This window comes from Nesoenas mayeri (genome assembly GCF_963082525.1).
Source record: "Nesoenas mayeri genome assembly, chromosome: 26".
NCBI classification, from domain to species: domain Eukaryota; kingdom Metazoa; phylum Chordata; class Aves; order Columbiformes; family Columbidae; genus Nesoenas; species Nesoenas mayeri.
The window spans coordinates 3,941,120-3,955,888 of NC_137552.1; the positions used below are offsets into that span (position 1 = coordinate 3,941,120).

General features: G+C 65.6%; 1 protein-coding gene across 1 annotated transcript; it reads left to right on the top strand.

The window, feature by feature from the left end:
• Positions 1 to 143: 143 nt before the first annotated feature.
• On the top strand, positions 144 to 13,630 carry ARHGAP23 (Rho GTPase activating protein 23; the record flags this gene model as incomplete). Its single annotated transcript, XM_080360041.1, is given in 25 exon segments — positions 144 to 320; positions 1,437 to 1,461; positions 2,250 to 2,342; positions 2,665 to 2,743; positions 2,978 to 3,032; positions 3,697 to 4,809; positions 4,811 to 5,023; positions 5,025 to 5,097; positions 5,331 to 5,486; positions 5,601 to 5,712; positions 5,803 to 5,860; positions 5,994 to 6,131; positions 6,694 to 6,993; positions 8,202 to 8,263; positions 8,595 to 8,722; positions 8,870 to 8,988; positions 9,072 to 9,227; positions 9,644 to 9,722; positions 10,063 to 10,136; positions 10,219 to 10,308; positions 10,631 to 10,756; positions 10,862 to 10,903; positions 11,017 to 11,110; positions 12,516 to 12,547; positions 12,668 to 13,630. Coding segments are annotated over 23 exon segments (4,329 nt in total). The 5' UTR covers positions 144 to 320; positions 1,437 to 1,461; positions 2,250 to 2,275.
• Positions 13,631 to 14,769: the final 1,139 nt, after the last annotated feature.

A 14,769-nucleotide genomic window follows, 5' to 3' on the forward strand; every position in this document is an offset into this window, starting at 1 on the left:
GGGGGGGCTGGAATTTCAGCTGGGAGGAGGGCGGAGCAGCATTTTTGGGCAGATCTCAGATTTTAGGGGGCTGGTGGGGGGGTTCTGACCACCTACACCTCCCACCCCAGAAGTGACGTCTTCCTCCTCGCTCCCCACAGCCAACGCCGGGCCGGAGAGATGGGGTGTCCCCAAACGCCAACGTGCCCCCCGAGGGCACTTTCCCCTGGGTGGGCCTCAAGACGCTGGTGCTGCGGAAGAGCTCGCAGGGGGGGTTCGGCTTCACCCTCCGCCACTTCATCGTCTACCCCCCCGAGTCAGCGATACACTCCACCAGCAAGGTAGGGCTGGGAGCTGGGGGGGCTGTGGGCACCCACAGGGCTCCAAGGCGCTGTGGGTGGGTGCAGGATGCTGGGCGTGCGCAAGGGGGTCTAGGGAGCCATGGAGTGGACCATCCATGTTGGGGTGCCTGGGGCTGGTCTCCCCCCATCCTCCTGTTCCCCAGCTGAGCCCCCCACATCCCTCAGCCGCCCCCCAGGAGCGAGGGACCGATCGTGCCCCATGGCACCAGGCTGAGCCCCGCCAGGGCGGGGTCACCGGGACCGCGTGGGAAGGAGCCGGATCAGCGCCGGGAGCTGCAGATGCTCTTGGGAAAGGGTTGGGAATCGCTCGCGGCAGCCGGCGGAGCCGAGGCCGGCGGCGCAGGGCGCGGCGGGCGCAGCACCCGTGGGTGCCGGCGGGCAGCCAGGTCCGGGGGCTGAGTTTCGGTGGGGTTGACTCAGCGGGGAGCGTGACGGCAGCATCGCGCTCACCTTGCCGCGCTCCGGCACCGCCGCACCCAGCCCTGGGCTGCCCCGCGGGCTGGGAAGGGCTCTGGGTGCCGCAGGGTGAGGAGGGGCAGGGATGGGCTGGAGTCCATGTCCCCAGGATCCTCAATGTCCCCACACTCCTGCTGGGACACTGCAGCAGCCCCTCATGTACCAAGGCCATGGGATGTGGCTTTTCCTTCCTGCCCCCGAGATGCCTTCAGCCCCCTCCTCTTCCTCATTGCTGGGAATGTCCCCCTGTCACACTGGGGTGCAGACAAGTCCCTTCCCAGCACCCTGGAGGGACCTGCCTGCCCTGGAGACATCGAGTCTTGTCCCCGCTGCCCTGAGCCCACTGGGGGCTGGTGAAACCCCTTGGCTGGAGCCGAATTCGTGTCCCCCCACCAGGTGGGGTGACAAACCCTCTGGGGTGGTGGGTCCTGGTGGATCCGGTGTCAGGAGGTAATTTTAGCCGGGGTGGCGGAGGCCAGAGGGACACGCACGTCCTTCCAGAGCCTTGGTGGGGCTGGCACCCTCCAACCCCGTCCTGGTCCCCTCCTGGTCCCTTCCCTGTCCCCTCCCGGTCCCCCTGCCACGGCTGCCATGGCTCAGCCACCCAATTAAGTAGTTTTTTCTCTCTTCTCTCAGCAGGAGGAGGAGAATGGGAACCGAGCAGGTGAGCACCAGCGCTGTGCCGCGATGGGGACCCCCACACAGGGGGTGTCACTGCCTGATCGGTGGGCACAGGGGGTGTCACAGGTCTCAGTGGGTGTGTGGGGACATTGTCACCATCTCTGCTGACACCACGGCCCAAAGTATCAGCTGACGGTGAAGCAGCGCGATGCTTTGGTGGCACTTGGCATGGCAGACAGGCTTGGTGTCCCCAAAGCCCTTGGGATGTTTGCTGGACCTCACGCCCAAGGGGGTTTGTCCCAAAGCTGTGGTGTCCCCGCATGGGGTGTTTGGGGACAGGGACACAGCCCTGCCGGCAGCTGATGGTGACGTGAGCGAATGTGAAGGTGTCAGGACGGATTGTCACGCCGGCAGCATGATGAGGCGCCGGGGCTGCTGTCCCCGGGGGCCGGGCTGGATGCAGGTGACAACAGCCAGACCTGTCACCCAGTGCCCGTCAGGGCGCGGGGGGCAAAACTGGCCTCGCTCCAGGAGGCCCCCGGGGGTTCAGCGTCCCTTGTTGTCACCATCCATCCACCACCCCCCAACCCTCAGGTTTTTTGCAGCACCTGGTGACATTTGTTCTTGCAAAGGATGGTGGCTGCAGCCGCACCGGGGGGGACATGGGGTGACCTGAGGGGGGTTTGCCCAGAGCAGCACTGATGCTCTGCAGGTCCTGAGTGCGGGTGGAGGGGCTTGGGGACACGAGGTGGGCACCATGAGGGGACAAACGTGCTTCTTGCCATGGGGCGGTCCCAGCTGTGTCCCTGACCCTCTGTCCCTGGGCAGCAGGTCCCCCCCGGAGCCGCCTGGAGCCCATGGACACCATCTTTGTGAAGAGCGTGCGGGAGGACGGGCCGGCTCACCAGGCTGGGCTGCGCACCGGTGAGCAGGGACATGGGGGAGCTGGGGGCCAGGGGGGGTCCAGGCTGCTTGGGGACACACGTGATGCTCTGCCAGGGTCTCTCCTGCTTGTTCTCCTCTTTATCTTGCATTATCTCTTTTCTTGTCCCCCGTCTCCCTGCTCTCTCATCCCGCAGAGCAGAGTTGGGGACCCCATGGGTTGGGTTGGCTTTGAGGTCCCCATAGGACCTGACTCTGCCCCTGGCCGTGTTCAAACCCCGCTGTGAGCCACTGCAGGGACAGCTAAGTGCCACCACGTCCCCACTCACCTGCGGTGACACTGTCTTCTCCCCCTGCTCCGTAGGGGACCGGCTGGTCAAGGTAAATGGCGAGAGCATCATCGGGAAAACCTACTCGCAGGTCATCGCGCTGATCCAGAACAGGTGAGTCCCCAGTGCGGGGAAGGGACATGAAGGGGACATGTCACAGCAGGCACTTTCCCCTGGCTGTCACCAGGGCTGGCAGGAGCTGTGAGTCACTTGGGCGCTCGCAGGCAACGGTGCCGCAGGGGAGCAGGGGCAGGCGGTGACACACTGTGACTGTCGCTGGGGACAGGGACGTTCATCTCCTTGCTGGGGACAGGCAGGGACTGACCTCCCTGTCCCCTGTCCCTGCAGTGACGATGTGCTGGAGCTCGCCATCATGCCCAAGGACGAGGACATCCTCCAGCTGGTGAGTGTGCTGGGGACAGGGCTGCGCCCAGGGTCCCCCAGTGTGGCTGTCCTGGCGTTTCTGCCCCCCCCAAACCTGGGGGGCTGCTCTGTCACGGCCCACGCTCCTCCCGTGCCTTGAGTGGGGGTGGCCTATATTGCTGGGGACACTTGGGGACATTTGGGGACTGAGCAGCATCCCTGGAGCAGCAAAGGGTGCAGAAACAGATGAACTTTAGGGGCCACGACAGGAAGGATTGGGGGATGTAGCCCCTGTTTTTTGGGGGGGGAATCATTGGCACAGCTGGAGGGTGAGTTGCTCTGGCTCCCCACCCTGGGCACTCGCTCCCATGAGGCTGGGGGGGCCTTAGTGCCCCAGCAAAGCGGGGGTCACACGTCTGTGCCCGTCCTGGGTTCTGAGGATCCGCCGGGTGTGGAGTCAGAGGCACCAGTGAAAAGTGAGAAGGGAGATGGGGCCATGCCGGGGTATTTTGGAAGAAGGGGAGAGAAGAGGGGGGCGGCATTTCTCAGTGCTGGGGGTGCCCCATAGGAAAGTGGGATGTGGGGGGGCTGCAGCCCTGCCCAGCTCACTCTGATGGGGGGTTTGTTGGGGGGTGTGGGCAGCACCCCCCACACCTGCCTTTTGGCTCCGGATCCCACACCCTGACCCCCTTGTTCCCCCACAGGCGTATTCACAGGATGCCTACCTGAAGGGCAATGAGCCGTACTCTGGGGGGGCACAGAGCATCCCCGAGCCCCCCCCCATCTGCTACCCGCGCAAGACCTACCCCTTCCAGACACGGGGCGCCGAGCCCCCCCCGGGCCAGCCGCTGGACCCCCGCACCCTCTCGTCCCCACTTGGCCCCGCCGCGCTCGCCAGCACCCGCAGCGATGGGGGGGGCAGCCCCGCACACCACCCCGACCAGCCGCCACCCGGGGGGCCCCCCCCACGCTCCACCGCCCCCCATGGCCCCCCCGGCTCCTTCTCCCGCACCGGCTGCCCCGGCAATGTCGCATCCTCAGTCGCATCCTCGCTGCCCGACCGCTATGGGGTCCCCCCAGCCTGCTACCCCAAGCATCTCCAGGAGCACCGGACTCACTGCGGCTTCAAGGAGGGTGTGGGGGGGCTGTCGGGCCCCCCCCGGGACACGGCAGGCAGGGTGCCGGGCCGCCAGGAATGCCAGCAGGCTCTGTCCCACTGGTTCTGCAGCCAGGAGCCGCGGCGCAGCTCCTCGGAGGAGCGGCGGCACGCCATGCCCCCCCGGCACCGCAGCGTGTCGCAGGACCGCCTGGGGGGCTCGGGAGCGACCCCCCGGGGGTGGCCACACAGCGCCTCGCACGACACCCTGCTGCAGCCCCCCCGCGAGGGCTGGGCGCCCCGCGCCCGCTCCCACCATCACCTGGGCCGCTGCGGGCGCTCCATGGAGGCTCTGGAGCCCGGCGCTCTGCTCGCCGCCCGCCTGGACCGCTCCGCCTGGCCGCCCGAGAGGGGCTGCCGGGCCCCCGGCACCGCCGCTGCCCACCCCGTCCCGCACGGCTCCTTCACGCCTTCCTCCTCCTCCTCGCGGGAGCCGGCGCCCGTGCAGAAGCACCCGTCGCATCCCAACCTGCCGAGCGCCGACGATTCCGGATACATAGGGTACCGCAGCTACAGCCCGTCCTTCCAGCGCCGCACCGGGCTGCTGCATGCCCTGTCCTTCCGCGACCCGGCTTTCGGTGGCCTCCCCACCTTCAGCATCTCACCGCGGCCGGAGAGGGTGGTCCCCGCCGTGCCACCAGCCACCGGTCCCCAGCCGGTCCCCCAGCGCGCCCCGGGAGCAGCGGCCGGAGAGCAGCCGGGCGCCCGAGCAGCCCGAGGAGCGGAGGGAAGAGGTGGTTTTGCGGCAGAAGCCGCCCACGGGACGCAAGATGCCGCCCCCCCTGCGGCAGATGAACTTTGTCTTCCCCGAGGGGATGAAGGAGACGGACATTTGTGACCCCCCCCCGGCTGCTGGCAAAGGGGACAGGGCTGGTGGCCGAGCGGACAGGCCGGCACGTGGCTCCGTTAGCGGCTCCTGAGGACTCCCTGGCATCCATCCCCTTCATCGGTGAGTCGGGGGGCTCAGGGGCGGCTGCTCCAGGACGGGGGTTGGCAAGTCCCATGCTGGGGACGGAGAGGATGGGGGAGGCTGATGCTTTGGCTTTGCTGGGGGGACAGGAGTGTGTCCTCTATCCCAGACACCTGCAAACCCACCAAAAAGCACCAGGGGTGGTCCCGGCAGGGACTTAGTCCCCATGTCCTGTCCCAACCCCTCCTACAATGTTGTTCCCCCCACCCCAGATGAACCCACCAGCCCCAGCATCGACCTGAAGGCCAAGCATGTCCCTGCCTCCTCGGTGGTCTCCAGTGCCATGAACTCGGCCCCCGCTGTCGCCACCAGCCCCCCTTCGCCCACCTTTGCCTTCGCCCTGAGCCGCCACTACTCCCAGGACTGCAGTAAGTGCTGGAGGGGCTCGGACAGGGGGTCTGCGGGGATGGAGGATGGGCAGGAGCAGCCCCCCCAGCCCCAGAGCTGAGCAGCGTGTGCTTTACCCGTGTCCCCACCCCCAGGCAGCATCAGGGCTGGGCGCCGCTCCTCCTACCTCCTGGCCATCACCACCGAGCGCTCCAAGTCCTGCGACGACGGTCTGAACGCATTTCGGGATGAGGGGAAGATCCTCAGGTAGGGCTGGACCCCCCTCTGCTCCCAGTCCCCTCACCGCATAGCCCCTGTCCCTGCCACCCCGCTCACGGGGGCTGCTGTCCCCCCCAGGAGGATGCCCAGCCGGGTCCCCAGCCTCCGCATGCTGAGGAGCTTCTTCACTGATGGGGTGAGCGTTGTGAGATGTTGTGGGGTCCTGGGGGTGCCCCCCAACCCGGGGGTTGCTCTGCCTGGCTGGGGCACTGGCAGTGAGGTGATGCTGATGGCATCGTCCCACCCGTGCCCTCCGGTCCCTCCCGCAGTCTCTGGACAGCCTTGGCACGTCCGAAGACGCCCGTTCTAAAAGACACTCAACCTCCGACCTCTCGGACGTCCCGTTCAGCGCCGTGAGGAAGGAGGGCTGGCTCCACTGCAAGCAGATCCTCACCAAAAAGGGGAAGGTAGGCGGGTGTCCCCCGCAAAACCCACCCAATGCTGTGGATACTCCTCACCATGAGCATCTCTGAGCACTGAGCCTGGCCGGTGATGTGGATGCTCCCCGCCATGAGCATCCCTGGGGTCTGTGTCCCATCCCTAAGCCCTGTGTCCCATCCCTGGGGTCCTAACTCTGAGCCCTGTGTCCCATCCCTGAGGGCCCTGCCCCATCTCTGAGGTCCATGAGCATCCCTGAGCCCTGTGTCCCATCCCTGAGGTCCTTGAGCATCCCTGAGCCCTGTGACCCATCCCTGAGGTCCTTGAGCATCCCTGAGCCCTGTGTCCCATCCCTGAGGTCCTCGAGCATCCCTGAGCCCTGTGTCTCATCCCTGAGGTCCTTGGGCATCCCTGAGCCCCATGTCCCATCCCTGAGGTCCATGAGCATCCCTGAGCCCCATGTACCGTCCATGAGCATCCCTGAACCCCGTGTACCATCCCTGAGGTCCATGAGCATCCCTGAGCCCCGTGTACCATCCCTGAGGTCCGTGAGCATCCCTGAGCCCCGTGCCCCGTCCCTTCTCCCCGCAGAAGGTCGGTGGAGGCATCCGGCAGTGGAAGCGCGTCTTCGCCGTGCTGCGCACCCACTCGCTGTACCTGTGCAAGGACAGGCGGGAGGCGGTGACCTGCGCCCCGGCCCCAGGTGAGGAGGAGCCGCCGATCAGCATCCGAGCGTGCCTGGTGGACATCTCCTACAGCGAGACCAAGAGGAAGCACGTCTTCCGCCTGACGACCGCTGACTTCTGTGAATATCTCTTTCAGGCAGAGGATCGGGAAGACATGCTGGCCTGGATCAAAGTCATCAGGGAGAACAGCAAGGCCGAGGGCGAGGTGAGAGCCACATGGGGCTCCCGGCTGCCTCTGGCTCTCCCGGCACTAACCGCCTCGGCTCTCTCCGGCTCTTTGCCTTGTGCTGCTTCCCCAAAGGCCACGGCCGGCTCCTGCGCAGCCGGGCGCAGTGGGGCTCGCCGGTCCCCTGCCGTGCTCCCAGGGGTGCACAGGGACTCGCGGTCGTCGCTGTGTCCAAGAAGAATGCGGCTCTGGGGTGTTCGGTGGCACGGCTCTCTGTGTGCTGTACCGGGGTGCTCGGTGGCACAGTTCTCCATGTGCTGTACCAGGTTGTTTGGCGGCACGGTTCTCCATGTGCCGCACCGGTGCTTCCTGGCAGGGTCGGTGCCGGATCGGCCGGCGGCGTTTGATGGGAGAGGAGCGCGCGTGGCTCTGCCGCGGTTGTTGTGTCTGATGGAGAGAGATTTGTCAGGGGGATCCCTGCGAGTGTCACGCGTGGTGTCTGCGCGGGGCTGGCGCTGGGTCAGGGCTGAGCCCTCGCCAGGCAGCCGTGCTCTGTGCAATGAGCTGCTCGGGTCTGAGATGGGGAGAGCTGCTCCCCCGGGGCCACGGGCTCCAGCGAAGGATGATCTGCCAGGCTGGATGTGCCGGTGCTGTGCTGGTTGTGCTGGTACTGGGCTGGCTGCGTGCCGTCTCCCCGTGGTGCTGGGATGGCCATGGTGGCCTTGTTTGGTTGCAGCAATCGTGCCAGGGTTGTGGCAGGCTCCGGCCCTGGAGGGTGCGTTGAGCTTGGAGCGGTTTCTGGTTCTCTGTGGCACTGGAGGGTGCCAGGGAATTGGCGTAGCCGGCAGCACCGGCACAGGGAAGCTGTCGCCAGGTTGGAGCATGTGGAGCTGTTTGGGCACCCACTGTGGCTGCGGTGCCGCTGGGCAGGACCGTGTGGGCAGCGTCCCGCAGGGATGGGCGCGTGTTTTCGGATGCTGTGTGGTGCCGCGGGTGTGCCGGCGTGGGCAGACAGAGCCGTGCGTGCCATGGGGGGACGTGCTTGTCCTTGAGCCTCTGCGGCCGGCTCGGACCCCCCGCACCGCGGCAAGGAGCCATGGACACCGCGGCGGCTGGTTCGGGGCAGCGGGGATCCTGTCTGGTCCTGCCGGCCCTGCGCGGTGCCCGACAGAGCATGGACTTGCCTGGGGCCACTGGTGGCCACGCTGCTCAAGCTCTCCCTTCCCCTCTTCTCTCTGCCCCCCCAGGACCCCGGTTTTGCCAGCCAAGCGCTTATCAACAAGAAGTTAAATGACTACCGGAAAGTGAGGTACGGACCGGGGGGCGGCGGGCACCGAGACCCCCCAGCGCTTTATTCACCTCCATTTTCAAGTGATGGAGCAAAGGCAGCAGCTCCGGTGATGGGGCAGTGCCAGCGGCACCCCGCTTCCCTCAGGGGGCTGGGGGGTCTGGTTCAGCCAAACAGTCACTGAGCAAAGGGTTAAAGGGGCTCAGTGTCCCCCAGGAGCCCCCGGTACCCAGTGTGGGGTGCAGCCCCAGGATGCTGGGCAGCCCGGGAGAGATGCTGGTGTTAATGGGAGGTTTTGCACGGGGCTGGTGCCCCAGCCGTGCGCCTCCTGAGCCCCCCGCTCTCCCCGCAGCCCCGCGGGCACCAAACCCGATTCCTCGCCCAAGGGCTCCCGCGGGCTGGGGATCCGAGCCGAGTTCCTGAAGCAGACGGGAACCAGCGCACCCTGGTCCCCCAGGCAGGATGTGGCTGTCACGAAAGGTGAGTCCTACCCAGGGACTTTGCAAAGAGGGGGGGGGACCTTTTCCCAGCGCTGCCATCGCGCTCATCCCCACAGGGCAGCAGGGATGCTCTCGCATTTGTCTCGACTCGTTAGCAAATGATTCTGTGGGTTTGTTTCCTCCCCAGATGAGAGTAGCTCCCAAAAAGCCCCGTGGGGTATTAACATCATGAAGAAGAACAAGAAATCTGCCCCCAGAGCCTTCGGGGTGAGGCTGGAGGACTGTCAGCCTGCCCTGGACAACAAGGTACAGCCCTGGTGGCAGCGCCAGCCCCTGGAGACACCCCACATGGCCCTGGCAGCCCTGTCACCCGCTCCCTGTCCCCGCAGAACGTCCCCCTGATCGTGGAAGCTTGCTGCAAGGTGGTGGAGGACCGAGGGCTGGAGTACATGGGCATCTACCGCGTCCCCGGGAACAACGCCGTGGTGTCCAGCCTGCAGGAGCAGCTCAACAAGGGGGCCACCGAGATCAACCTGCAGGACGAGGTGAGGACATGTCCCTGTCCCCATCCCTGTCCCCGTGCCTTTTGGATGCTCTTGAGGCTGTTGTACCTGGCTCTGTCACCATCCCTGTCTCCATCATCACCATCCCTGTCACCAACACGATCTTCCTCGCTGTCTCCATCGCTGTCACCTTCCCTGGAGTGGCAGGGCCGCCTAGCGGTTGGCGGCAGCAGTGTAGGTGGCAGCCTGGGGACACATTTGTGTCCCCTTGTGGTGACACCAGCACAGGGCTTCCCTTGCCCGATGCAGGGTGGGCACAGCCGCCCTGCCATTCCCACAGCCGCAGTGGTGCTGGTGTCCCTCTCGGTGTCGGTGGCCTGGGACCCCCCTGGCTTGGGGACCATCTCCAGTGGGTGCCCGGGGTGGTTCCTTTGAGCAGCCTCTTCTGTCCCCCGCAGCGGTGGCAGGACCTGAACGTCATCAGCAGCCTCTTGAAATCCTTCTTCCGAAAGCTGCCCGAGCCTCTCTTCACCGATGGTGAGTCGCTGTGTCACCTGGGGTCCCCACAGTGTCACAGGTGTCCCTGTGCTGATGGCCACATGTTGGTGGCTGATACCAGCAGCCCATCCCACCTGTCCCTGCACTGGGGACACGTCCCCAGACCCTGTGACAGAATGATCCAGTGCTCACCCAAGGTGGCAGGGAGCTCTGCAGACCCCTCTGAGTCCCCAGTGCCAGCTCTTGTCCTCGTCCTGCTGTGCCCTGTGCCCGTGGGACCCCACCAGCACCACAGTGTCTCTGGCTGGTGCATCCGGGGGTCCCTGTCCCCAGGGGGTGCCCCCTGCCCCATTCTGACCTCCCCTTGTTCCACTTCCAGATAAATACAACGACTTCATTGAGGCGAACCGGATCGAGGATGCCAGTGAGAGGATGAGGACGCTGAGGAAGCTGGTAGGGACATGGGGACAACCCTGGGCCCCCACTTGGGGACTGATGTGGGTGAGCAGAGAGCTGACCTGGTGCCTCCCCGCAGATCCGGGACCTGCCAGGTCACTACTATGAGACACTCAAGTTCCTGGTGGGTCACCTGAAGACCATCGCGGACCACTCGGAGAAAAACAAGGTACTGTCTGTCCGTCTGTCCATCCCAAGGCCAGACAGGCCCCAATTGGATCTGGGGAACAATTTCTTCCCCAAAGGGCTGTGGGGCATTGGAACAGGCTGCCCAGGGCAGTGCTGGAGTCACCATCCCTGGAGGGTTGGACAGACGGACATGAGGTTCTCAGGACATAGGGCAGTGCCAGGGGTGGGTTATGGTTGGACTCCATGATCTTGAGGGGCTTTTCCAACCCAAATGATTTTGTGATTGTGGTGGGTTGGGAAGGGAGATGGTGCCTGATGGAGTGAGGGGTGACCACAGGCACCAACCCTTGCTCTGGTTGCAGATGGAGCCCCGAAACCTGGCGCTGGTGTTCGGCCCCACGCTGGTGCGCACGTCCGAGGACAACATGACCGACATGGTGACGCACATGCCCGACCGCTATAAGATCGTGGAGACCCTCATCCAGCATGTGAGTGGCACTGGCGGCGGGAGGAGGGGGCTGATGGCACCCAGGGGACGGTGACCCCTGCCCGTGCTGAGCCCTCATCCCTGACACACCTGTCTCCCCCCACAGTCAGACTGGTTCTTCAGTGACAAAGAGGACAAGGGCGAGAAGGTGAGTCCTGTCCCCTAGGGGGTCTCACTGTGCGGCAGGGGTGACACACAGAGCCCCAGTTGGGCCCTGAGGTGCCATCAGCAGCCCCCTGACCGCTGTGTCCCCCCCGTCAGACCCCCGTGGATGAGAAGGAGGCTCAGTCCGTGCCCAACATCGAGTACCTGCTCCCCAACATCGGCAGGACCGCGGCGCCCGGCGATGCCGCAGGTGAGGAGCAGCGCCCACGGCACCGTTTCCCCCTGTCCTGGCACCCCAGGGCGCCCCTCCAGCTGCTGCGTCCCCCCCAAACACTGCTGCAGTGCTGGGCTGTGGCAAACTGGGACATCCCAGCATCCTTGTCACTGGAAAATGGGGATGTCCCCACCAAGGGTGACACGGGAGCCCCCTCCCCACTCTCCTCCGTCACCTCCTCTCTGGTGGCTGCTCCTTGTCCCCCAGCCACCCGCGGGACCCCCACCTATGCTCACCCCCACGCTGCCAACCCGGAGACCGGGAGCCTTTTGATGTTCGACTGATTTCTTACGTTCTTTCCTTGAACTTCTCTGTGCTGTCCTCTTCCTCCTCCTCCTCCTCCTCCTCCTCCAGCGGATCTCCTCGAGAGCTAGAGCGGGTACAGTGTCCACCCCGGGTGCATTGCTCACGCACTAACCCCTCCGGTGACCACGAGAGAGCGGGAGCAGGGGGGACAGCGGGAGGGGATTCTGTCCTGCCCAGACACTGTCCCCAGGGTCCCCAGTGTCACAAAGGGCGGCTGAGACCTGGGGAGCCCCAAATCCTTGTTCTCCCACATCGTTGGCCAGTGGCATTTGGGCTGTGGGTGGTACCTCCCAGCAGGGATGGGCGCTGGGTGACCTGGGCGCACACAAATCCCGGGGTTTTGGGGGGTCCCAATGCCCCGGGGGGGTCAGCACCCCCTTTCTGCCTCCCCCTCTCTCGTCGTCAGCAGCTGCTAACCCCATCCTGGGCGTGCGGGGTGGGAGGAGGTGTCTGTTGTTTTGTCCTTGTCATTCACACCATGGCAGCAGAGCCAGGGCTGCCTGTAACCCCCGTGTCCCCGTGTGTCCCCTAATGCTCCCAGTGAGTCCCAGCCTGTCCCAGATCCCGCTCCAAGGCTGGATGTGACATTGAGCCAGGTCCCTGTGCCCCATCTCAGTGACATGATGGTGGCAGCACCGTGCCCAGGCCCAGTCCCCTCTGTGCCCCATGGCCGTGGGGGGGTTGTGGTCCAGCTGCTGGCATCCTGGCTGTGTGTCCCAGCTGTGTGTGCCTGTGTGTCCCCTCCTTGTCCCCACCCCTCCCTGTGGGGCTCTGCAGCAATTGAGCAGTGCCAGGGCCACCTCTGCACCACCAGAGCCCCCCCACTCTCCCGGGACCCCCATTCACCACCAGACCCCCCCAGCCCCCCAGCCCTTCCTACAGCTGCCAGCACACGAGCCCACTCGGTGTTGACGTCCCAGACAGGAGCCAGCCCGTCTGATGGCCCCGGCATGTCCCCATCCTGCTTTTGGGGAACAGAGCAGCATCCCCCCAGCTCTACCCACCAAACCCCCTCCCCAGCACACCCCCCCCACGCAGGGCCTGACTGACCCCCCCTCTTTGCTCTGCTTTACAGGCTTGACTCGCAGCGGCTCTGCCAAACCAAAGGTAAGAGGGTGTCAGTCTGGGGGGTGGCAGGGAGGGACACGATGATGGCTGGGGGGGACACAGAGCCTGTCCCCAACCCTGGCACCGCCATCCCTGACTCTGGTGTCACCGTTTTCCCAGGGCACGTGGCCGTCGCGGAAGGTGCCGCCGCACCGGGAGCTCCTCGCCATCCCCTTCGTCTCGGCCGCCGCCCGCAAGAGGAGGAAGAAGAGAGAGGCCGAAGGTGTCGGGAGCAGCACCGATGATGATGCGGAGCGCAGGGACACTCCGAGCCGTGAGCAGGAGGACAAGGGGACCGTGGCCACCCCACCAGCCCCCCACAGCACTGGCACCGATCCGGCGGCCCCCAACCCCACCGCGGTGGAGCGGGAGAGCTCCCTGGAGCCTGGGGGTGCCGCGTTGGATCCCGCGCCCGACGCTCGCTCCATCGTGTCCGGCTACTCCACCATGTCCACCATGGACCGCAGCCTCTGCTCCGAGGGGCCCTCGGTGGCCGGGAGCCGCGGGGACGAGGCGGATGACGAGCGCAGCGAGCTCAGCCACATGGAGACGGACACCGAGAGCCGGCAGGTGGATGGGGGGACCGGGGACGAGGACAAGACCCCCACGGGCCGCCCCTCCTTCAACTCCCACCACCTGATCCAGTGTGACACGCTGGCCCGCAGGAAGATGGGGCGGCCCCGGCCGGCCGGTGACACCCCAGCACCCCCGGGTGGGGACGACCCCGTCCCCCCGGGCCGGCCCTCGCTGCGGGAGCAGCTCCGGCAGCGGCTCCGATCCTCGGCCGATGACATGGGGGTGCGGCTGCGGCGGGCCCGATCCCCCGAGAGCCGCCGCAAGAAGAGCAGCTGGCGGCGCCACACGGTGGTGGTGGCACCCGGTGGCCTCAAGGACCTCAACTTCAACGAGTGGAAGGAGCCGCGGGGGCGGGAGGTGGCCCTGGGCCCCTGCCGTGACAAGGACTCGGGGCTCAGCAGCCTGGAGTCCCCCAAAGCGAGACCCCCAGCCCCCACGGAGGCACCGGGCACCGCGACCCCCCCGGGCACTCCCGCCACCCCCCTGCGCTTCCCCCAGTGTCTGTGACCCCCGAGATGTCCCCACTGTGTCCCCCCGCTCCAGCCAGCGGTTAATTTAAGGACTCACCTTCGTTCTCGTATTTAATTGTGCTCTGGACAAGCTGCTGTTATTTAACGAGTCTCGGTGGCCCCCGCGCCACAGGTGGGACAAAGCCACCTTGTCCCCCTTGCTTTGGGGACCGGCGGTGTCCCATAGTGGTCCCATGTCACCATCCCGAGGTGCCCCAGTCCCCCCGGCAGTGCCAGGAGGGGTGAAGGGGGCTCGTGGGGACTGTCCCCCCCGAGGCGGGGGTGACCCCGCTGTCCCCAACCGCGGCGGCGCGAAGTGCGGGCGCTTCCCTGGGTGCTGCGGTGAGACCTTGGGGATATTGGGGACCTTGGGGACCCCCACGGTGCCATCGCACTGACCTGGCTCTGTGCTGTGCGGGTGGGGGGGCTGAGCTGGGGTAGCCCATCACCACAGACAGGGTCCCCACGGGCTGGGTGTGACAAGAGGGGCTGGCAGTGGTGGCGGGGGGGGGGAGGGGGAATGACACTGCTGTCACCTGCACCCCCGCACTCCGCACAGCCCCCTCCCCAGCCCAGAAGCACTTTAGGATTGGGGACGGGGCGGGGGGGGGACACGGGGACCCCCGGCTTCGCTGTGCCATGGGCTTGGGGGGGGGGCGCAGGGAGGGGGGGGGATGTCAAGTCACGTCACTGTTTCTCGGTGTTGTTCTTATACGTTATGCAAATATTTGCTGTAAAGTTGTTTTTCTTTCTTTGTAAATATTTGTCTCTGACTGTGTAACATATTCCAAAGGATTTATAAGGATTTTTTAAGACGTTTTGCTCAGCGGAAAGGCCATTTCATCCCCCCCCCCCAACCCTCCCAGGGGACGTGCTGGACCAGTGTTGACTTTTTAAACCCTCCTGCATGTGCCCCCCAGGCCCCCCCGTGTTGTACGAGTCGGCCGCAGAGCCGCTATATGCAAAACTGCAAAAAAAACCCCCCCAAACACCCCGCTTCGGATGCTGCCCCCCCCCCCCCCCCCCATCCCAGTCTATATATTGGAAATAAACTGGTTATTCAAGGTGTTTTCCTGCTGTTATTGCACCCCCTGCTTGGGGGCAGTCAGCACATGGAAGGGTTTATTGTGGATTTGC